The sequence below is a fragment of the Pezoporus occidentalis genome, unplaced genomic scaffold, assembly GCF_034315485.1.
Source record: "Pezoporus occidentalis ecotype Australia unplaced genomic scaffold, CSIRO_AGI_Poc_V1 ctg78, whole genome shotgun sequence".
NCBI classification, from domain to species: Eukaryota; Metazoa; Chordata; class Aves; order Psittaciformes; family Psittacidae; genus Pezoporus; species Pezoporus occidentalis.
Window position 1 is genome coordinate 1,539,261 of NW_026916137.1, and position 23,565 is coordinate 1,562,825.

Below are 23,565 nucleotides of genomic sequence, written 5' to 3' on the forward strand. Positions count from 1 at the left end.
TCTCATTTCTTTCATAATCCATTTTTAATTGAGATCACTGACTGTATAAGCCTTCAGAGACCCTGCAAGTTTTAGTCCCCTGAGCAGAAGATCTTTCCATTTCCAGGTGAGACAACAGTGCTCAGTAATAAAGGGTGGGATATTATATTACCTTGGCAAGCAGAACTCTGTCATCTATGCCACCATCTTTTTGTTGAACTTACCTGTCTACAAGGATCTATGTGAGTTCTTTTTGGTTCTTGTTTTGTCACTAACTCATCTCAGCAGCTTCCTTTTATCTCCCCTAAAAGTTCTTCAGTAACAAATCAAAACTCATGCACTTCGGAATACAATTCAAACCTTGTGTTTCAGAGTACAGTGGAAAACCTACTATTGTCAGTGATGATTTGTGGTTCCCAGTAGCATAAATTAGCTTCACTTCTCTTCATGGATCATATTTTCTAAGACTTCTGAGTGGTAGCTCAGCTGTGGCCATACTCCAACCCTTCTGTTTCTTGGGCTGCAGAAATGTGAGCCTTTCAAATATATTTGCTTTTGGTCCTGCCAAAGCCTTTGAGAGCTTCCCTACTCAGGACAGATGTGTGCCACTGTTGTTGAAAGGGTGCAGCCAAAGGTGGATTTCCATGAGGCTCTGGCTCGGCTGGTTTAGGATGTTTGAACTCCCTACCTATGCTTCTAATCTCTCTCCTAAGCAACTACTCATTGCCACTGTTCTGTGTTCTTGCATAAGTTTCTAACCTTTGTGAGGCTGTGCTAAAACCAACATTTAAGTGTTCTGCATTCAAAATAGCTCATTCTTTATGGCAGTGGGAAAAAGAGCTTGGGAGATTTTTAAGCATGTGGGTCATAGTACTAAAGTTTGTCAGGCCATCACCTCTGCAAACTGGAACCACTTCTAGTGTTTGCACTTCAGCTGCTAGTACATGCAGAAGTGGTTTTTGCTTTGTTCTGTTGTGTACACACATGGGGAAATGAAGGTTGATGTACTTCTGGTATGTCCTAATTTTTCAGAGTTTATACTTAAAATCCATGTATTCTTTCCACATAGTATTATTAAGTATAGTGTGGTATAATTGGCATATGTTCCTAAAGTCCCTTTCCCTCCAAGTACTTCTATCCCCAGTGCAGGAACAAGAGATGCATGCATTCCTATGATTTGGTTTACTCCCTTTCTGGACAGGGATTTTGCCTGTAGCAGTAGCACAATCTACGTCCCTGTTCCCCAAAGCAACAAATGTTTCTTTTCTTTCAGGCACACAACACCAATTCTAAGCGTTCCAGACCACAACAGTATTTTCCTTACTATCCTTCTTTACATACACATATCTTGAGAATTGGATATATGTCTCTGTTCAAGAGAAAATGAGTGAACAGCCTGCAGAGTGCTAACAAATTATCCTTATTAGTTTTATCCATGAATGCATGATTCTTGTCAATAGAAGCTATGCAAAAATGAGTTTTGATAAGAGAGGTTTGTTTTCACTTGGTTTTCTTACATATTTCTCATATAAGTAGGCTGTCATTATTAGATTAAAAAAGAATTTTTTTGCTGCTTCACTACTACATTTAAAACCTGTAGCTCTTGGTTATGCCTGTGACTTAGTGCCAACTTCTTTAGCTTTACCTCACCAAAGGAAAAGCACGTAGAGAAAGAAAAGAAGAAATGTAAGATAAACTGAGTGTTAACAGCACCTCTGTGGTGTCTACAGGGTTTATGGTAAAAAGTATTTAACTGTAATTGTTGGTTTGTATTTTTTTTTTTGCCATGGTGGGTGTGAAATGGCCAGGATTGAGAAAAGAAACAAGCATTTCCAAAGTCACACAACAGCCTGAAAAAACATCTCGCAACAGATACAGGAACATTTGAACAATATGGGAGTGCATTTGTGGCTGCTAGTAATAGCCCCTCCAGAATACAAAACTCACTCCCTCATTCTATAGATCACTGTTTTAGTGGGAATTGTGCCCATTTGAGCAGGTACTGAATTTTGCACAATGTCTTAGAATATTTGAAAGTGAAAGCTCAAGCTGTTATGTTTTAGGCTGAATTTATACATGAATTTCTATCTAATTTAGAGAATCCTCACCTAGATTAGATGCTTTATATCTTGAATACTTCTGTCACTTCATCCCTACTTAATTACTTTCATTCTTCCCTAATTGAGTTTAGGGTAATAACTTTGATAACTCAGACACCATCTGGCATGGGAATATAGATTTCACAAGAAGGAAGCAGCAGAATAGCACTTGAAATTCGGCTGTATTTGTTTCCTCTCTCTTTTTAAGAGAAATAGTAAAATCCAGGCATGAAAATACTGTCATTTCACAATTTTCGAAGAAACATGCACCATAACAAATCCAGTGGTGTATAACTACAGAGTGTACTTCAGAATTCCTCACACATTCTCATTCTGTTAAATAAAATAAATAACATGGTTGTAGCTATGCGATTGAGGCTTGAAATGAGGCTTATTTTCACATCTCTTGTGTGCAGCTGATAAAAGCCAGTTGGTTAGATTAGATATACCTGGGCTGCTCGGGGCTGAGTTTGGAAGGCATGAATTGATGAAAATTCATTACATAAGCATTTTACATTGCTTAATCCATAGAGCAGGATCAGCATCAGACTATTATGGGGGATTACAGTCTGCACAGCCACACTGAGGATGAATCTAAAATTTGCAGAAATTTCAAAATGAAGAATGGAACTGGTAAATGCTGGGCTCTGAAATTAAGGCGTTAAGGATCTCCAGGACCTGCTTAAGAACCAGGTCCAAAATGCCTGAACAAGAGAAGCATAAAAAGGGGAAAAAAATATCAAAAAGGGAAAAAGCACAACCATGAAATTAAATACATGGTAATTGATATCTAACAGATTTGGAGGGTTTTATATTGTTGGCAGACTTAAAGACTTAAACTGCTTTGTAAGTGCTGTAGTGTAACAGAATGGAATTGATATCACTTTACTTTGATTTGTGCATTTTTTCTTGGGATCTGGAAACCTGTGTGCCCCAATGTGAAGAGTTACACCTCGGAGTGTACTGGGTATGTATCTGTGAAAATAACATGTTTTTCAGCATAAAGCTCTCCCTGCAGAACTTTCTCAAAGGTAATTCCAATGAAAATAAACAAAGAGAGCAGTAATTCAAATGGTTGACTATATACCCTTGCTAGTTTTGTGTGTTTATATATCTGGCATACTACTGTTGTCTTGCAAGTTCTGCTAAAGTTTACCACGGGGTATTTAGTGCTCCTTTAAATGCCCAGCAACACTTATGATTGCGTTAGTAATCATTCCTCAGGCGGAATTGATGGCTCCACCATAGATGTCACAAGTTTGTCACAGGTGCTTGCCCTTATATTTACCTACCTTAGCTGACATGTCTGTTGTTACAGAATGTACCTAGCGTAGTAAAGCACAAGTAATTTGAAAAGCAGTAATAAAAAACTGGAATTGCTAGTTCAAAGTGTTCAAAAGTCATAATTCACTATGTTTAAATTACAAGGTTTTAAGAGCTTTGTCTCCTGATTTTTTTTCATTGTGACAGGTCGTGGTTTTTCTCAGCTCTCTCCTGTTGAGATAAAATGAGATTTTACTGCAAAGGAAACAAACCAGCCAAAACCACTGATATTTTCTCATGTAACTTCAAGATTTGACTTTCCAATATATCTAAGATATTGCAAGACTTTAAACACAATTTTAAGAACTGAAAATGCTTAATACAGGCAGCAAATTCCTTGCTCACTGTTACATCTTGTGTGTTTCTTAATGTTCCAAGCTGGAGCAAGATTTAATGACTGTCACGTAGCAGTAGACTAGAATAGACCTACGTGGTCTTTGGGCAAGTCTGGAATTTTACTTTCCCTCTTGATTTGATTCAGTCAGATTATTCAGGAGAAGAAAGAAAAGCATTGTCTCAGGGAATTTACAATAAATACTTGTGCTCATCAAATAAGAAACTCAATTGTTTTCATAGAAGGTACTAACATAAGGTGCTAGTATGAATTTTAAATATGTACCTAGTGAAGTTACAGTTTCTCAGAACAGGAACGACTGTCTTTCAGAATATAAGAAATCACATTCAAATGTCCTGCCAAGTGGAATTTTACCGTAAGGGACAGAATACGTATTATATACTGACAAAATATATGGATTTTCTTCAGAGGAGCACATGAAGTTAGAACTGGTACAACTCAATTTCTGTACGATTTTAATGACAGTTAAGAACAGAACAAGGCGTGATATAAAAAAGTAAATTTGATAGTAATAACACAAAAAAGTATTGTTATATTGTCTGCTTCAGTTTTTCCTGGGTGTTTATAACTTGAAAGTAGGGAAGGCTGTATTTTCTTATTTGCTGCAATGGTATGTATTGCAGCTGCCTGGTCTCAGAATGAAAAGGGTGAAGTAAGCAACGCTCTTCTAGCATTCACTCTTCAGCCTTATCTTATATCCATTCTTAGCAGCTGATTCCTGTCTCTAGATTAATTCAACTTGCTACGTACGTAACAGAATATGTAACTGAAAATAATAAGATCCTTCCCTTTGCCTCAAACAAGATGGGAGTAGTTGTGAAGTTGTGTCTTATTTCCCCCCTCTCCCCATTGTTGTTTCTTTTTTAGCTTGACCTTTAAAGGACTTTTACAGTTGCAGCATTTTTTTGTGTAGCTGATCTATTGTTTGGGTTTCTTTTTCCCCCGTGTCTGATTGTTCTTTAGGCATAAGGTTTGTTGATTCATGTTTTTTTATATGAAACAATTTTGGCCAAGTCTCCATCTATTCCACTTAGACTTCAAGATAACAAAAGATATTTCAGATGATAGAAATAAACCTATAATTACAGTAACAAAGGAAGATGGGTAGGTATTTTAAGTCTATCAACAGCAAGAAAGGGTAATTGCAAAACTGTAATTGACCACTACACACAACCCATTTACTCCTAAACACACGAATTTTTGTAAATGTCTCCACCTTCATCTTCCCTTTAGCGCAACATGAAAACTTATCGTAGACGTCAATTAGTTCATAGTATAAGTCACTGTAGAAGGGCTATCGCTGTCAGCTCTGATCAAAGGCTACTTAACTTCTTAAATTGCTATACTGTAGTATTTCATTTGTACTTATTAAAGAGGTCTCCCACACTGTATTGTACTTTTGAGAGAAATTCCTGGAGGTAATGAAAACTTAGAAAACAAGAGATCGTGTTGAAAAAGAAAAAAAAAAGAGAACATGTTTATTTAAATACATACAGATCCTATTAATATTGAGCACTGCTGCCCGGATTGAGTAAAGCAACTCTATTTTAGAATAGTAAGTAAACATGTCAGTGGAACTTCACCTCAATGTCATCTTGCACAAGTGTAGGCATATTCTTTAGGATCCTTATGTAGGATCCTAAACATACATTAAGATGTTTCTGTGCACTGGAGCAGAAATTTCAATTAGTCTCACAGATATACCTCATCTATTACAAGACAAAATCTTTGTAGGCAGAACATCTAAATCTTCTTGTAAGTTGATGATATTTAACCCTAGTAAACTCGTGGCTGCTCAGAAAGGGAAATTTCCATTTGCTTGCTACACAGGAAGCTTGGCAGGTTTGTGATGGGGCACAGGGGATATGGCCCACATTCTGACCTACCACAGAGCAGCACTGTGTACGTTTATGGTACAACATAAAAATGACTAACAACACCATGCTGTATGCATGCAGAATATCATGAAATATTAGCCTATGCTTGTTTTCATCAAAGTCACTGAGTTTTGCCTTTGAATCACTTGAAATAGGATTACATTTCTGATATGCTGTCTTCACTTTTGTAACAAAACAGGAGAATCATACAGAGGAACTTCCCCATGTTTTATAGGAAATCTAGGTCACCAGTTAAAATGAAATGTGTATCTACCTGATATATCTGATATAAAATTAATTCAGTACATGCCTATTTGTAGAGGGGGCATCTCTAATGTATTAAAGCTAAATGGTTTTTAAAGAGGTAAGTGTTAAGTAAGTCAATGCAAAAAAGAGGTTCCATATTACATGTCAGTGGAGTCTAGTTACCAAAACTATATATTGTAGTCCTGGGGTGGATATCTGGCCACAATTAAGCTAATTCTGAAGCCGCTGTTAATTTCCATGGGATTTAATGAGAATTAAGACTACATTTTCTACTTTGTTTTAATTTCACTACTCCGTCTATGTATACTATGGGATTTGGAGATTTTAAGTAGAAAAGTAGTATTTTATCAAACACAATATATCAGGCAGCTGTGGCTTTCTATTTGGAAAACATGGTGAAATAAGAAAATGTGAAAATCTATTTAAGATTCTACCAAACTGAATGGACAACTCATTGCTGTTTGATGTAGTTGTAACTTCTGCAGATAATCTAACTAGTTGCTTTTAGTTAATTTGTGAAATGTTGTTCTAGCGTTAGGGTTTTTTTAAATATATGACTTATTTTTCTATCTACTATCTTAAAATGCTTTGTGTTTCATTTCTGATGTCATAGCCATGACAAGTAAGCTACCATCTGCATCACTGCTGTGATGTTTCTTTTCTCTGCCAAGTGTATTAGAAATTTTGCTGTATATATAGTACATGACGATCTGTTATGACATATTTCTTCATGAGGAGGGTGGGAAACTAACTCATGAGTTATTTTATCGCTTGTCATCGGTGAAGATAAATGTCATAACACTGATCAGCCTTCATGTGTTCTGAATGTGCTGTTATTTGCATTTTCCCCTCACTGTTCTTCAGGACTGAAGTGGCTGAAATGACAGGTGCAGCAAATGAAAAGGGCTGAGAATGTGTGGGGAAAATAGAAGACTCAATACTGAAAGATATTAATATCTTATGCACTGCTATGTCATCAGTGAAGTAACACTGATGTATTTCATAACATATTAAACTAGAAGTATAAACTTGAAATATTTCTGTCTGCATGCGTAATATTCAGGTACATTTAGAAAGAAGAGAAACCATTGTTTTAAAAATTGGTTCTTTGCTACTTGCCTTTAGATATATCCATGCTCATATCTGTTGCTGGTGGTTAGAGCTCTGTAAGATCTGAAGGTTCTTACAGATGTGGTTCCTGCTAAGGAAGAAATTGTGTGGTGCAGAATTTGGATTTTTTTTATTTACTTACTCATTTATCCTTGAACAATCTTTGATGCTCAGTCAGTATTCAGGCAATCTCCTTTTTCAGCAGCATCAATCAAAATACTAGTGCATGGTTCTCTGGTGGCATCTCTCTGCCAAGGGAGATTAAGGGATGTACATACAAGCTTTCCAGCAGGCTTCAGTAGCACCAACCAGCCTGAACTAATACAGCATTTCTGTATATGTGTTGAAAATTAACTTTTGAGATTGTGTGTAGCAGTGCTACCAGGTGATTTCTAGCATTACACATCAATTTTGCTATAGGTGAATTTTAAACTACCACTTAGGAGCCTAAATGCTGTCTTTCAGAGGGGCTGACCACCTGCATTCCCTTAGACCATCCATGTTTAACCAAAGCCAGACTCAATCATCTTTTCCTTTACTATTCATTGTTGTTTGATAAAAAGCATTCAGGTCTGTTAATAGTAAGCCTGTGATGGACTGTGGTACAGTAGCTACATGGGAGCAGGTAGTTGTGTTATGGATTCCGTAAAGATCTTCCCAATTCTTTGCACATTTCCTTATCCCTAAAGTAAATGTGCCTATGAATTCCTTTGATATTAAGCATATCTGGACGTGCCTTGTGTGTCATATAATTGTGAAAATGTGGAGAATTGCACACATAAATGTAAACTACCCATTGTGTGTGTTTAAATGTATTCTTGATACTATAGTTAACTGGGGTGGGAAGGCTATGGCTGGTGACCAAGAATCACATTCAGGAAACGAAGTTTTTATCTGGATAAAGGGAGATAAGAAAAGGCTAAACAGGTAACCACGTAAAGATACTCCTTTGGAGGAGAGGGCCACATCTGGAGGTCACTAGAATTAATGGGCTGAATCTGTCCACTGGAGTTTCAGCATGTCTTTTAAGGGCACCAGGCTGGCTTGTCACAGAGCAGTTGTTACACATTTTTTGAGGTTGTAAGGAAACTTAGGTAAATGTTATGAGGAATATGCAAAACTCTGTCTTATTATTATTAGAGATATTCTGGAAGAAATGAATGATTGCATTTTTCCTGTTATGCAGGGGTAGGACTTTTTTTTGCTCTAGCTAGTAGATGTCAGTGTGTGTAAGTGCGTTTCTTCTGAATGGTTGGCCTGATGAGGGTAAGGAAGGATATGCAAAGCAGACTCTCTTGCCCAGGTTCCCCAAATCCAAGTGCTGTACAATCAGGAAATGCATTATAGCATCTATTGTTGCTTCAGCAGGGAAAGCATGCTTTACATATGCAAATACTGCTCAGAAGTTTAACTTAATAATTATCAGCTGGAGACTCTATTGATGAGCAGCTGAGGCTAATCATCAGCAACAATCTGAATTAACTACTACTAGGCTTTGATTGAGCACACTTGTCTCATGCTTGTGGTTACTGTGGCAATTGTAGAAACCTATAGGTATTTTTATAATCTTTCCTAAGCTTATAGATAGATATTTCTTGTACTTTCTGTACTCTTAAAAAAAACTATTAAATGCTGTATTTTAGACTTTTTCCCTTCCTATCTCTTCCACAGCGTTTTACTGAGCAGGAGCCAACGTAGAAGAGTTTCATTCTTTTACATCCCACTGCCATGAATGACAGTCACAGTACTGTGTACAACCGCAGGGATCCATCTGGGCACATGCTTTACCTTAAAGAGCTTGTAATGGCTGCCTGCTATTGATTATGTATCCTGCTTTATTGGGGCCTCAGAAGTTACCTTAACACCAAGCTCACACCTGGACATAGAGAAATCTCTGGGCATAAGATATCCAGATGCTTAAAGAGAAAAGAGGTACAGCTACTCCATAGGAAATCTTCAAATTAAGAGGATCCCATTGTCTTCCCTCCCACTCTTACTCTACACAAGGGAGATTCAGCTGGCTACAAATACTAACCCCGCAGATATCATTCATATGCCTTTTCCTAAGTGTGCCTTATTATTCACATCACACTCCTACAGTCCCTCCACAGCTTCCCTTCTAATTATTCCCTGCTTGCCCATTCCTATGAATAACCAGTGGCATTCACCCATATTCTGCCATTTAAGGCAGTTAGTAGTCCATCCTACTATGAATTAGATTTCTCGTTTTCCAGGAGGTGCCACAATTTATTTAAATTCATCTGGATTCTAACTCTGAAGATTTATAATTGAGTTGCAGAAGGTTTCAGCTTTGGGGGAGAGACACCCACTAGACAGTGCTTTGTCTCTACTGCTTTAGTGGAGGTTGTAGAGGGGAATGCTTCAGGGCAGAAGCAATCAGACTATCTCAAACCAGCTCCATTGGTGGTGTAAACAGTTGGATGCTTTGCACTGCAGAAGGTAAGAAATGTTGCATAACCCTTTGGGTCAACTAAGCTGTGGGAATGGTGACCTCTAACTGAATGATAATGTCTGCAACTGATCTAAAAGGGGTCATTTATTTGTGCCCCTAAGTGACCACTGCTAATTGTGATGTGGTTGGTTGTGACAAAAAGTCATTGCTAAGTGATGGCTGGTCATGGGCTCTGTAGAGAAGTGCTTCTGCCAAAAATGCTGTAGGCACCACCTCTGAGCCTGGCTAGGGTGGTCAAGGACAGGAGGGGTATTAACCCTCCTCTCCTGTTACCAGATTGCCTGCAGTATATTTGCAGAGTGTTGTAGGAGTTTTCCCTACAATACCCTTTTGGTGTCTGAACATTTTAGTCTTGTGAGTTGTCACATGAGTCTTTACCTGCATGCAGAGTTTTTTGGGAAAAAAGGATAGATAATATCCCTCTAGCTTTGTGGAGAAAGAGCTTGCTTTTCTCCTCCACCTCCCCTACTTCCCTAACTGCTACAGAAAAAAAATCAGCCAAAAAATCAGCATCTTTACAGGAATGAGGCTTGGAGAAAATAACAATTCATCAAGAGCACAGATGGCTTATTTAGAATCTAATAGGTATTAAACCATTATTTTCCCCAAGCTTTACTCCTGATATTGATAACGTGTTATCTTTGCCAAGTTCTCCTCTGATAGCATGTTCTGTTTGTCAAGCCAAGTCCCTGATAAAATCTTATTTTCACTCAGTGCTTACTCTGATAAGACATTATTTTCTTACATCTCCACTCCCAGTGGAAAGGAGGGAAACATTATTTTTAGTCATTTTCTGGGGGAGGCATATATTTTGCCAAGGCAGTGCAAAGCAGGGAAAGGAAGAATGAGAAGACAAGAAAAAGAAAAGTCATTGTGTTCTAGACAAGGGAATGTGCAAATCATTTAAGCCTTAGGGGCTTTTGTTTTAAATTTGGTAATAAGCTAACGTTCATCACATTAGCTAATAAGCTGATATTTCATTTGAAAAAAAAAACAAGCTATTAAAAAGAGCAGCATCCATTTTCGGGAAAGATGTATGATATGTTTAGATTTCCTTTCCCTCTTTCTTCCTGTATTCTGTTGCTACGTGCTTTTGCTTTACCTAGAGTCTTTCACTGTTTACCATCCCTATTATTCCTGTTAGAAGTACCAGAATTATGTTCACTCAGGCAACACATAAACAGCTTTCTGCAGCTATGCAATGGGATGCCATCATTGACAGTACAGTAGCTAACTCCGAGACACAACCCCTTCCTCATCTTGTGTGCAGAGCAAATGCAACAATGTGGAGAGTGGTTCTTGGACCACTCTGTTTAGTTAATTAAAGAGACTTGAAGGTGTGTCGTGAACAAGGCAGAGGAGAGTAGAAAGAAAAGGGACAACTTTGTAGTTTATGAAGTCAAATCTGCCCTGGATTATTGTTTCTGTCTCTACTACTGAGTTCATAACACGTAGTTCATGACTACATGATGTTCATAAAACAAAGCTATTAAAAGTGTCTGCTATTTTTCCCTATTTTCTGTGTTTTCAGCTTGCAGACTCTTGCATTACAGAAACCTTAAGCATATATTGTTACATACGCAGATGATGAGGTCTGTCCTTTGAGCAAATGAAGTGCAAAAAAGGTGCTTATTTGTTGAAACACTGCATCAGAACTCAGTTATGCATTCCAGCCTAGTATTTTCTTTTGGTATTAATGACTCCAAAGTTCCCTGCCCTGCCTGTAAGGAGAGACTAATAGCACCACATTTCCCTCGAATAACTTAGAAGAATAAGTCACTGATCCTTGTGCAGTGTTCAGGTGTTACAGTGACGAGCATCATAGGCCAATATGGGAATAAATAAGTCCTTTTGCAGAGCAGGGTATGTGTGGTCACAAACTGAATGATGAGCTGAAAAAAGCACCATCCACCCTGTGCACTCAGTGATGCCAGGCTTCTCTGGAAAGAAAGTGGTGATCATGCAATTAATGATCCTGTCATTATGCATAAGGGAACGACTGCAGGTTTTCCCTTCACTCCTCCCTTCTACACAGGTTCAACTTCACTCCTGAGCTCTCTTCCTCCTTCCCGATTCCTGAGCAGCGTAGGTCCAGGGAACGGTAGTTGTGCTCAGTTCATCACATGTTGTCTCCGCTGTTCCTTCCTCCTCAGGAAAGAATTCCTCACACTATTCCACTGCTCCACCATGGGGTCTCTCACTGGAGAGTCCTCCATGAACTTTTCCAACTTCAATCCCTCCCACAGGCTGCAATTCTTCATGAGCTGCTCCAGCGTGGGTCCCTTCCATTGTGTCACAAGTCCTGCAGCAAACCTGCTCCTCTCTCCATGGGACCACAGGTCCTGCCAGGAGCCTGCTCCAGCACATGTTTCCCATGGGATCACAGCCTCCTTCAGGCATCCCCCTGCTCTAACATGGGGTCTTCTGTGGGCTGCAGGTGAATATGTGCTCCAGCATGGACTCTATGATGGGCTGCAGGGGACATCCTACCTCACCATGGGCTGCACCACAGGCTGCAGGGGACTCTGCTGCACTGCCTGGAGCACCTCATCCCCCTCTTCGTGACCAGCTTTGGGGTCTGCAGAGCTATTCCTTGCTTGTTCTGCTTGGCCTTGGCCAGCGGTGGGTCTATCTTGGAGCCGGCTGACATTGGCTCTATTGGACACAGAGGAAGCTTGTAACAGCTTCTCACCGAAGCAACCCCTGTAGGCTCCCAGCTATGAAGACCTTGCCACTTTGCAAACATAATAATGTTCTGTGGGTGTAGGGTTTTTCTCTGTGATACGTTTAATTTCCAAATCCACTGAATATAGGAGGCTGTCTTGTTCAAGGGCAGTAGGAAGGTATCTGCCTGTGTATGTATACTGCAGTAGGCAAGGTATCTGCCTGTGTATGTATATTGCAGTAGGGAATAATGTGATGCTTGAAGTAAGGCTGGCCTGCAGTGGAAATTAATGGTTCAGGTTTGGGTTGAATAAAACATGTTAGCATGTGCGTAACTACCATTAGTAGCAGTGGAAGTAAACAAAGATTTAGCACTTAAAGGACAAGCTGAAGGGCCTAAGTGCAATTACTGTTGCCTAAGTCTAAGGCTGATGGTTGATGGGCATCTGGTGTGGAAACAGTCCTTACAATGAACATGTAATTTAGCACATATGCTATCCGTGCCAAATCCCAAGAAGGGCTTAATACTTATTATTATAAAATAATACTTATTATATATAAATAAGCTGATGGGAGCAGCTTTTCTGTTAGAGCTGAGGAAATATGTTTGAGCAGTATGAAATGTTTGGTTGCCATCTCTTGCACTGTTTCTGTCTAGTGGGCATCAGCCTTCAGTGTGCTCACTGTGACGTCTTTCAATGGCACAACTTTCTACCACTGAAACTTGGAAACATAAGCTTATAATTGCCTCATGTCACGTTAGAATGAAGAAGTTCTGTGTTCACAGATCTGTAGTAAATTGCTTAGACTATATTCCACTATTACGATGGTTATTTGGGGAAGGTTTTCTACTTCCAGCTGAGATCACACTTCAGTGATTCAGAAAAAGGTGTCAGAGAAAAAAAATACTTTAGTGAATGTGGGAATAGTCACCTTGGGATGCCTTAGCACCTACTCTTGGAGGTATATATCTTAAAGTTCCAAACTGTTAACAAAAAGGATTTCATTCATAGCTGCCTGTAAAACCAGTACCTACCAGAGCATCCAACTGAGCAGAAGTGCATAGAGTACTAAGGTTTTAGATGATTAAAGCTGAGCTAGAGCTCCAAAGGAAAAGGAATAGTTTATTTGCTTACACAGAGCTTTAATGTCTCCATAGTCCTGACCGCAGTCTTCTTATTTTAATTTTCCCTTGGGGTCCATGGAGTTTTCTACAATGATCTGTATGGGGAAAAAAGTAATTGGAATGAACTTCAAATGATTTTGCTCTTGGCCTTAACAGAGGGAAATTCGTGAGGGTAGTTGCCTGCTATCCCAGTTCTTTCTGCAGAATGTTGGCTTTTGGTTAAAATTGTTATACTGATAGTCCTCAAAGCGTGCAGTGATAATGTGAATTTTCAAATGTGAACACATGTGAAATGGGGGAGTGGTGTTTTCCTGTGTCTGTAGTCAGACAGACTGAAATACTATCCGGAGCAGCATAACTTGCTCTTATCTCAGATGCAGCCTAGAGCTCACTGTCATCAGTTAATTCATTATAAAGGCATTACATGCTATTAGATGGGATGAATAATATCTAAACCACATAGAAATATCTAGAACTTATAAAAAGGCCAAAACCAAGTAGTTTGCACTTATAAGAGCAAAAGAAATGTAAAAAAAATAAGGAAAAATAGTACCCAACATGCTACATAAATTTGCCTGTCTCCATTAGTTCTTATCAAAATTTTAAGCATTTGAGTTCAGATGAGGGTCATCTGAGAAACTTGGTATCCCTGCTTCTGTACTTGTCTTCTCCTCTGAATCTGGGTGAAATTCTCTTTCCTACACTCTGCTTCTTTCTCCCTTATTCACCTCTGCAGTTAGCCTTTGGCTAAACTTTTTTTCTCTGTGGGTCTTCCCCAGCAAGCTTCCAATGCCGCTGAGTCCTTTACAGGGCTATCACCTCTCCAAGTTTGGTAACTACAAAGCAAGAAACTTGATGTTAATATTTATGTTTTATGTTTTGTATGTAAGAAAATTCCACTGGCCTTTCAATTAAATTATGCTGGTTTGCTTTCTGTAGGCTTTATTTCTTCTAGTGTCTTAAGGTGCTCTGCTTAAGTAATGTTTAGTGAAGTCTCTTGCCTTAAACAGAGGTGACTCCACATTTGCAGAAGCATTCAATAATCCATAGAATTCATAACTTGCATATTATCAAGCTTTCTGAATTGTTGGACCGACTGTGATAAGTCATTGACTGCTGTCAACCATGAAATAATTATTCAGGTTTGGGTTTTGTTTTGTGGACAAGGGAATTTCACAGATCATTTTTATTTCTTTGGTACAGTTGTATTAGCACAAAGAGTCTGAAGTAAAAGGCTTGAAAACCACACACAGAAAAATAAATCCAAGACTTTCAAGGCCCAAAATTAAGCCCAAATGAAGAATAAAAATTTGTAGCTTTTTTATTATTTATTGCACCATTCAAAATTATACTATTTGCTTCAGAGCACAGCAATGTTTCTTGAAGTGATCCTGGGAGATCTTCTGTCCTGAAGTCATTCAGACCTCGTTATGTGTTATGTTACTTCATTTTGATTTAGATTGGTTAAAAAGTGTCTAGATATCAGCTCAGAGCACTCTGCCAGTTACTTGAAACTATGAAATTCAAGTGCAGTGCAGTCAGTTTAACTCTTATACCAAGCAGCACACACAGTCAAGTATTAGTGGTCCCTTACATGAGCTCACTTACTTACTCCTTTTTCAAAGATGGGGTGACAAGAATAAGAAGAGATAAATGACATCTGTGTCATACTGGATATTCACCAAGTAGGGAATGAAATCTTTGACTAGATTTGCATTGTAATTGTATGTCTGATGGTAATGCAGATTGTTTGGTGTATGGGTAAGTAGGGGTGCTTGTTTTCTTTCTATCTGAGAGTATCTACACAATATACTCTTGCTGTCCAGGAATGGGAATGCAATATAATCACATCCAAATGAGTTTTATTCTTTCTAGCAGCTGAGAAATAACACAATTTCAGTTCCATGGCTTCCGAGCTGGATGGAGAAAGATAATTCTGCATTTTATTTCACTTCTAATTATAGCATAGTTCTGTCCTTAATGTTGACATTTCTCTATTTTTGCACTCATGATTTTCATGCTCTTCAAATCTGTCATTTAATTTTTAATAACTATTTGCTTGAGCATTCATGTTCCAAAATACCAGTGGCCAAACTTCAGAATCCGACTTGAGACATTTTTGAAGCTCAGATTTATCTATAAGCTTTGCTAATACTAAAAATAAATAAATTAGATTTTTATTTTCTGGAAAAAAGTCTGCAAACAAATGCAAGATAGTCTATCCAAATGGTGCATTAAAACAGGATAGCTATTTATATAGATAACAGGAAGTATGTATGCTGGTATACCTCAACGATGGGAATTAACATTGTGGTTTTGATTTCTATAGCTGTTTTTTTCATGAGCTCAGTTTGGAGGAGTGCTCAGCATTCATGTAAATGTGAAACAATGGAAGAGAGCAAGCAATGAGCAGTTCATTATAGCAGGGAGATAGTTTTGAGTCAGAAGTTGAGAAAAGAAGTACTTTTTTTTGATAAGGAGAACTGCTAAACAATAACTGTGATTTCCATTTTCTGGACCACTCAGGCTGGTGTTTATTTGATAAAGCCAAAGGAACTCTCTGCATGGAAAAAAAATATTAAATAGCAAACTTTTTCTTTTAATGTAAGCATGTAGAAAGTTATTTCAGAGAAATGCCTTAGTATATGATACTCACCTATCTTCACTTTAAAGAAATGTCTTATTGATTATGACACTGTAGATAACTCTTCCCATATTTTGCTTTGTTTCAATTTCATTTCAGTTGAACATTTTAAACCAGTAGTTTAGTTTGAGGGTTTGTTACCACCCATCCAGCATTTCTGGTCTGTGTAAAGTTATATGAAAATATGTCTCCTTTGAGAACACATCAGTTGCATTCCTATTTACTCCCTTATGGTTTGGCAGCAATAATGTACTGTGAGGTGATGGCAGACTGTGCTGCAATTGTTGTCTTTGGTTATGGAATTTGGGTTTAAGTTAATTTATCTTTTTCTTTTTTATACTTTATTTCTCGCTCAGTATTTAATGCTGTTTTGCAAAATGAAGATAACTTTTGAAAATGTGAAAACAAAGTGTTTCCTGTTTCTGGAATGTAACTTTTTAGTTAAATGCGCTGGATTGAACCATTGTGATTTTTTGTTAAATTCCCTTGTTGTCTTTTTCAGCCAAAATACTTTCCAGAATTTGACCTACATGTATATTGAATGTTTCTGTCCTTCGGAGCCTCTCATTTCTCAGCAAGCACATAATACTGTGCTGCTGAATAAAAACCATCTGCTCCTCACATGTGAATCAGCTGGGGCCACTGTTTGGCACAAAATTGGTAACCAAAATGCTGTAGCTTGACTGTGAAAGAAATGGGGAATAGGAAAATTATTTTGTCTTGCATACATTTCTAAAATATATGTAGCTGTATAGTAATTGCTTTCATATTAAATTCTTCTAGTCTTGACTGTCTTCCCAGACCAGAGACTGGCAGGCAGCCCTGTCCAGAACAAAAGAAACACATGCTTATCTTTTAGCGTGGTTTTAAAAATAACACGACTTGGAGCTCATAGAACTTTAACATTTGTCCAAGTTTACCGTGGTCTTAAGCACTGCCTTGAAGTGTCAATTCTATACAAAACGTGGCTGGATTTGAAACACATCCCTGCCTCACAATGCTGGCATTAAAGGGAAACGCAGCTCCAACTATATTCTGACAGAAGTGCTCCGTTTCCTCCTCTTGCAGATGGGAAGCCAGTGTCACTGTCTCCACTTGAATCCCAGCCCCACAGTCCTCGGTACACGGCGTCAAGCCAGCGGGAGCGCGAGAGCTTGGAAGTCCGCATGCGGGAGGTGGAGGAGGAGAACCGCGTGCTTCGCAAGCAGCTCAGCCTGGCACAGAGTCGCAGCCCCTCACACCACCGCGGCAATCACTCCAAAACCTACTCCATGGAAGAGGGGACAGGCGACAGCGAGAGCCTGCGGGCTGGCATTGTGGCAGGGAACAGCTCTGAATGTGGGCAGCAACCAGCAGTGGAAAAATGTGAGGTAAGTAAACAAAAGGAACCTGCCAGAAACAAAGCTTCTTAGATTTGATCCTTCAAGGACATTGCAGATCCCTATCTCCTTCCCTCTAAAACCTTCTGCTCAGAAACCAGACTCTTTGGGGACTGCTGAGTGCAACTTTTTAGATAATTTTTAATTATTCTTTAAAAAAAACCCAACTTTAAAACATTTAATCATCTGAATAACTTTTGAGTTACTAGTTGATCAGAGTGTTTTGTCTTTTTCATTCTTGTGTTCCCAAACCTGATGTGAAAATCAAAGCCTTGTTCCAAGCTGACTTCAATACAGCTGTGCTGATAAAACCCGTGGCAAACTGACCCCGTGCATTTCTAAATGAAAGCGCCACAGTGCTTTCAAAAACCTTATTCCTTTGTTTGTGTATCTGTGCTAGAAGAGTTCAGGGTTTACCATTAATTAAATTGTGGCTTATGGAGCCAGCCTGTGATTTTGAGTCACTTACAGTAGTATTTCTGGATGCTACTGTGGAATGACCTGCTTTGTGTGAGCTATGCGGAAGAGGTGTGGTTAGCTGCAGAGAAGAGGAAGTCAGTTTCTGAGAAGGTTTGGGATTTTTCTCTGGTTTGGTTTTACCCATTTTATGCCAGTAGTTTTGTGGATGTCATCCAGCTATGTAGTTGTCAGTTATGTGAATGATGACAGTTCCGAATATGGATAGATCGAAAGCAGGAAGCCTTGCTTAAAGGCCTTGTGCCAATCCCAGCTGGTGAAGACATCAAAAATAACTTCCTCCATTTATTTCTACAAAAAGGGTAATACTGTATCACCTTTTATCTTGCTTTCTGACACTGGGAAGATAAAAGCTAAAAGAAAGTAAGTGGGAGAGAAAAAGATGTCCTAATTATCTCTTTAAGTAAAGTCTATTTAATGGGCAAATATCCAGTATTGTCTAAGAATGAATTATTGCTTTCCACTTAGACATCTTTGTCCAGCAGTGTGGAAGAAAAGAACCAACGTTATTTTAAGGACAGGGAAAAGGAGGTTTTTCATTTTCCCTCTTCCTAATAATGAGGGTCTGATTTTCTGCCCTGTGAGCATTTTGGCATTTATTTTAATGAGGAAAGTTCAGACCATCAATAAAAAAACTTCACTTTTCACTTATTTTCATGCCAAGCAGCAATGAACTGAATTTCAGTTTTTGTTTTTTCAGTGTACCTACCAATCTGGGACACAAAAATAGCAGCTTAAAAGGGGAATAGTTTAAGTGGCCTTTCAGTTTATAATGTGTTTTTCCAATAAAATTGCTTGCACTGTAGGGTTTAGGATTGTGCTGAAGGCAATGGTTATATAAAACATGAAACCTCACTTTATTTGCTATGCCCCTATCTCACCACACACTATTTTCATAACAAAATAGCTTTTTCTTAAGGAATTCACTCAGTAATTCAGTAACAGCAATGGAAGTTAAAATTAAACTTCCTTATTATCAGATTTGCTGGGGTCTCATCTTTTATCCTACTACTGTAGATTCTGGTTCCGCGTTTATGTGAATGGTATCTGGACTACATTCACCCTGTGTTTCAGTGCTTCAAAGGTGTGAACTAGATTTTTTTTTAGCTTCTGACTCTGGAATATGTCACAGCAAGGGTCAACAACTTGGGAAGAAAAAGACAAGGTACCTGAGAAAAAGACTGGGGATGTGGGGGAGAAGAAGAGAGCTAGAAGTATGGTGTTTCATTGAATCAGTTCTTTGAGAATCACTGAAGGTAATTTCAGAATTAATTTGGGATGGTCTTTAGTGTTGATTAAAGCATTTGCAAATGCATTTACAATGAATGGACGTTAAATCTCTGATAAAGCATAATCTGTGGGATAATTTTGATCTATATCAAATAGTAGTGGGTTTGTTGCATTCCAACCACTGCTTCCTACTCTATTGCATCACAGGAGAGCTGTTCTGATGTTATAAAATGGACCAGCATTATATTGCAAGACAAAAAATCAGTTCCAAACAGGGCCTTCTCACTGGAGGGAGCAGATCCTGGTTATGCTTTCCCAGCAGGAGACAATTTTAACACAAGCTTGAAGTATAAGTGAGGGAGTCCTTACACAAATGTAAGCACGAATAACAGGCTTCAGGAGACCATAACGCTGATGGAAGCTGACAGAATCATTTGACTCTCCTATGATGTTAGCCCAGTATCTTTCCAGCTTATGCCTCCATAAACTGGACATCTAGTTTGAATTAAGTGTGCATTTATAAATATTTTAAAAAGAGATTATATATTAGAAAATGGTTCATTAGCAGCATAGCATTTAGTAGATGAACAGAATACTTAACATCTGAAGCATTTTTTACAGGCATATTTGTATTGTCACTAATCTTAACTGCTTTGCTGAATAGTTTTAAGTGTGTAGTACTCCAGTACCACAAAGACCAGGGCCCCACCAACTCCAACACTGTAACACAGGAAAAGCAGATGTTACCTGCCTCTGGGAACCATTTGTAGCATATTTACATTTTTGTAACATGCTTTTAATATCTCTTAATCACATTTAATGATTATTTATAAAGGATTAAGTAACTGCAATGGAAGCCCTGGCTAGTGCTACTGGAAAATTATTAGAGTATGAAATGCTTTACCAAAGATTATTTTCAGCTATAAGAACTAATTGCAGTTTGTTAAGCTCATTATTTCACCATTCTAAAAAGTAGCCTGAGGAGGAAAAAAAATAACATCTGTTTATCTAGGCACCTTATACTCCTCATCACTATGGGATCTTGGGTATTTTCTTTCCATTAATATTACCCCAGAACAGACTTATATTAAATACTGCTCTCAGAAACAGTTTTTCTACACTGGTCTCTAGTGGCTAAATAAATGGTTCCTAAACTATGTTAGCACGCACCTTGGTGCTATTTATTTAAACTCCCTTTCCTGAAGAAGTTTAACTTCCTTAAGTGCCTTGCAGTGCCTTTGCCTGACTGCTCCCTAAATTATTTAAAGCCAAAAATAGTTCTGTTTGTGTTCCTGATCCCCAACCTGTAGGAAGAACAGCATGATTAACTTCCACAGTGTTTTGATTATCTATTCATATCTGTATGTATAAACAGAGGGAGAATTCGTTGAGTCTGGAAAGCAAAAAGTATCATCATTTAATCTGTTGTTGCAATGAGTTCCATTGTCTAGAGGCAGCTCCAGTGAATGGCCTGTGTCCAGACTTCTCGCAACATCTATTAGTGATGAACATATCTATCATTCAGTTGAAAAAGAGCATTGTAGGAGGCTAGACTCTTTCAAGGAGCTCAGTTTAGTCCTGCAGTGACTTTTGAATGTCTAGGCTAGAGTTAGACAACTGGAACTATCATGGGCTGTAGACAGTGAGGAGCAAGTGCAGCGTGCAGAACCTTGGTGTGAGAAGTTTGGAGGGTCATGTTGAACCAACAAGACAGGCTGCTTCCATGTTGTGGAAGGTATCTTCGCTCCTAGGTGTTGCAGTCATCAAGTCTGGAACTTGTGTGAATCACAGTGCACAGTTCTGGTGGGATGGAGGGACAGTCTTCTAGCCATCTCCAGATGGAAAATGAGGATTTTGAGAGAGCTGTGATGTTGCTGACCATTTTATAATCCGGGACCTAAAGCTTACAGTAGGATACTCAGGAGAATGTAAGTTCTTTGAAGTGCTTCCTTCTTCCAGCCACTGTTGCCCTGTCTTGCTAGGATTTGCCTATAACCAATCTGCTCTCTCTCCAAACACGTATTTGGAACAAGCATGGAGAAAACTGGAAACAAAAGTTCCTTTCATTAGGATGCAAACGTGTGCAGACAGTTCAGGTTGATGACCTCATGTTAACTTCCCTGTTTGACAGTTAAAAAGTGAGGGAGAGGAAAGTGAATCAAGAAAAGGAGAGGAACAGACAGAGTCTTGCAGCATGCTGCAGGCTAAAACTTGGGGGAAAAAAAGGACTAGGTTTTTATTCTCTGAGGATTATTGCTTTTACTTGTGGCTGATTGCAGGCAAGAGTACAAGTGATGCGTAGTATCAAACACCGCAGAGAGGCTGAGTAGAAGGTGTATGGATGCCTGTGTCTTTGAACTGCAAAAGGGCATAAAGAAGAGCCTCAAGTGCTGTCTCCTCTCTGTGCTGTGGCTGGAACAGCATGCAAAACAGCACCACCTGCTAGAAGACAGTGAGGAAAGCATGCTTTTAATTTTGAAACAGACTGATTTAGGAAAAGGAGAACAGATGTGGGTAAGTTGTTGACTGAATAAACTCTGATTTTGAGGAGAGTTTGAAGATGGAGAGAGAGTTTGCAAAGAGAGCTTTTCTGGCAAGTAGAGGTAGTGTAAGATGTTAACAGTGCCATTCTGTCAAAACCCATAAAATGTTTGTGTCTGGTCCAGTGTCTTTAGGTGAAGTGTTTAAAGCAGGGATGAGACTATTCTCAGTTAATTTGGGTTTAATTGGCGTTGAAGGGAAGGATCTTAGATCTTCCAAAAGCCTGAGAAAGACGAGGTGGCAAACAGAGAGGAGGCAGTGTGTGCAGGGTCAGGAACCAGTGCACCTATGCCCGTACGTATGGTACAAAACACTGCTGCAATAAAAGGCGTTAATAAGCAGTGTCTGTTCTCCCATACTTTTATCACAAGAGAGAAACACAATCTTTTTGCCAAGTGCTGAGGCGTGCTCAACTCCAGTTGGCTTTAACACAAATTTGAAGTGCTGAATACCTCACAGAGCTGTTGCCAAAGTGTACTGCAATAGCTTTTCTTTCTCACACCTCTCTGGACGGGCAGTTGCCTTATTAATTCAAGTCCTCTTAAAACCTCACATTTTCAGTGTGCCTCAGCTTGTGAGGCACACTATGGCTGGAGGCAGCTGCAATGTTCATGGGGAGGTTGCACAATGGCGCAGCCACTTGACATGATTCAAATTGTGCCCTGTACCAGGCAGTGTTAATGGTTGGGGTATGGACTCTTTAGACGTGCCTAACTCATTCCACCTCCTGTTTAAATCTGCTTCTGTAACAAGCCAGACTTTGGGAATCTATGTGAGGAGACAGAATTCCTCATTTGTTCTCTGCGTAGTGGGCTTTCTGTGGAAAATGAGAGCTGTGTGTGTGAGAAACCAGCTAACCAAGCTTCAAATGGAAGCCAAATGAGGCTTCCCTGCAGTTTCACAGCTGTGTCCCCAATCACAGCTTTGTGCTGCCAGCATGGTAAACTCTCCTTCATTTCAAAGAAACAGAAAAATGCAGAAGCTGGAGTCAAAACTTGCTAAGATTCATTTTCTTTTGTCCTCAGGGAATAGCAGTGGCTAATTTTAACACTAGAGAAGAGTAACTTAGCAGCATTTTTCAAATTATTAGTTACTGCTTTAATAATAATGACTAGTAGCGCCTTTTCACTTTTCCCTTTCCTCTTGAAGAGATGAGTAAACCTCTGCCTCGTACCAAAAGGGAGGTAAGAAGGCACAGAATAAGTGATAATTTACCAAGGTGCTGGAGTGGGGAGAATTTGGGGGGGGGGGGTGGGGGGTGTATTTAACTTCACATTATCATTGCCCACTACAGCCCATAATGGTAGTCACAGGCAGGGAAGTGACCACCCACGTTCACAGCTCGTGTCTGATCTTGTCACTGCAATGCAGCCTGCCACTGGCAAACCAATTGTCTCTTTCATGATCATCCATCAGAGCTTGCTCACCTTCTTCTTTGTAGCTCTTCTTAAGATGGAAATAATGCAAAATTTCTAAGAGCAGATCTGCTTCTAATTGTCAGATGTAATTTTAAACTTCAGAAGGCTGAAGTGTCTGCATGTTTGCATAATCAGAATTTTGTGTGCTGCTAAATGGGGGGGAGTATGTACATACGCGCACACATATGCTCATGCGCTCTTAGCTAATAAATGCAATTCTGTTCAGACATCTGATGCAATTTAGGGATAGTAATGACTTTGGAATGATGATGGTGTTATAACTCAATTAGGATGTTTTTAACAAACTGCCTCAAGTGGGCTGCAAACAGCTGCAAAACACCCACTCAAATCCTTAACAATCGCCGCACTAAATAATAGCACTGTCATGTATGTGCTGTCCTTAAGGAATGATAGAACACAGGAGCAGGCCTTAATTTTTATTCTTTCTGTTCCTTTTCTCCCACAGACTATCCACGTTGCCATTGTTTGTGCAGGGTACAATGCCAGTCGGGATGTTGTCACGCTTGTCAAGTCTGTCTTATTTCACAGGTAAAGGTAGCTTTCTTTTCTTGTATATTGTATATCTGGTTGTAGCTAAGTAAG

General features: G+C 39.1%; 1 protein-coding gene across 4 annotated transcripts in view; it reads left to right on the top strand.

Moving 5' to 3' along the window:
* Positions 1-23,565, top strand: part of LARGE1 (LARGE xylosyl- and glucuronyltransferase 1) — a 277,081-nt gene that overhangs the window by 116,019 nt on the left and 137,497 nt on the right. For all 4 annotated transcript variants that reach the window (XM_062602676.1, XM_062602675.1, XM_062602678.1 and 1 more), the window contains 2 exons: positions 16,986-17,287; positions 23,429-23,511. In XM_062602676.1, coding sequence (XP_062458660.1) covers positions 16,986-17,287; positions 23,429-23,511 — 385 coding nt within the window. The remainder of the gene's footprint in view (positions 1-16,985; positions 17,288-23,428; positions 23,512-23,565) is intronic.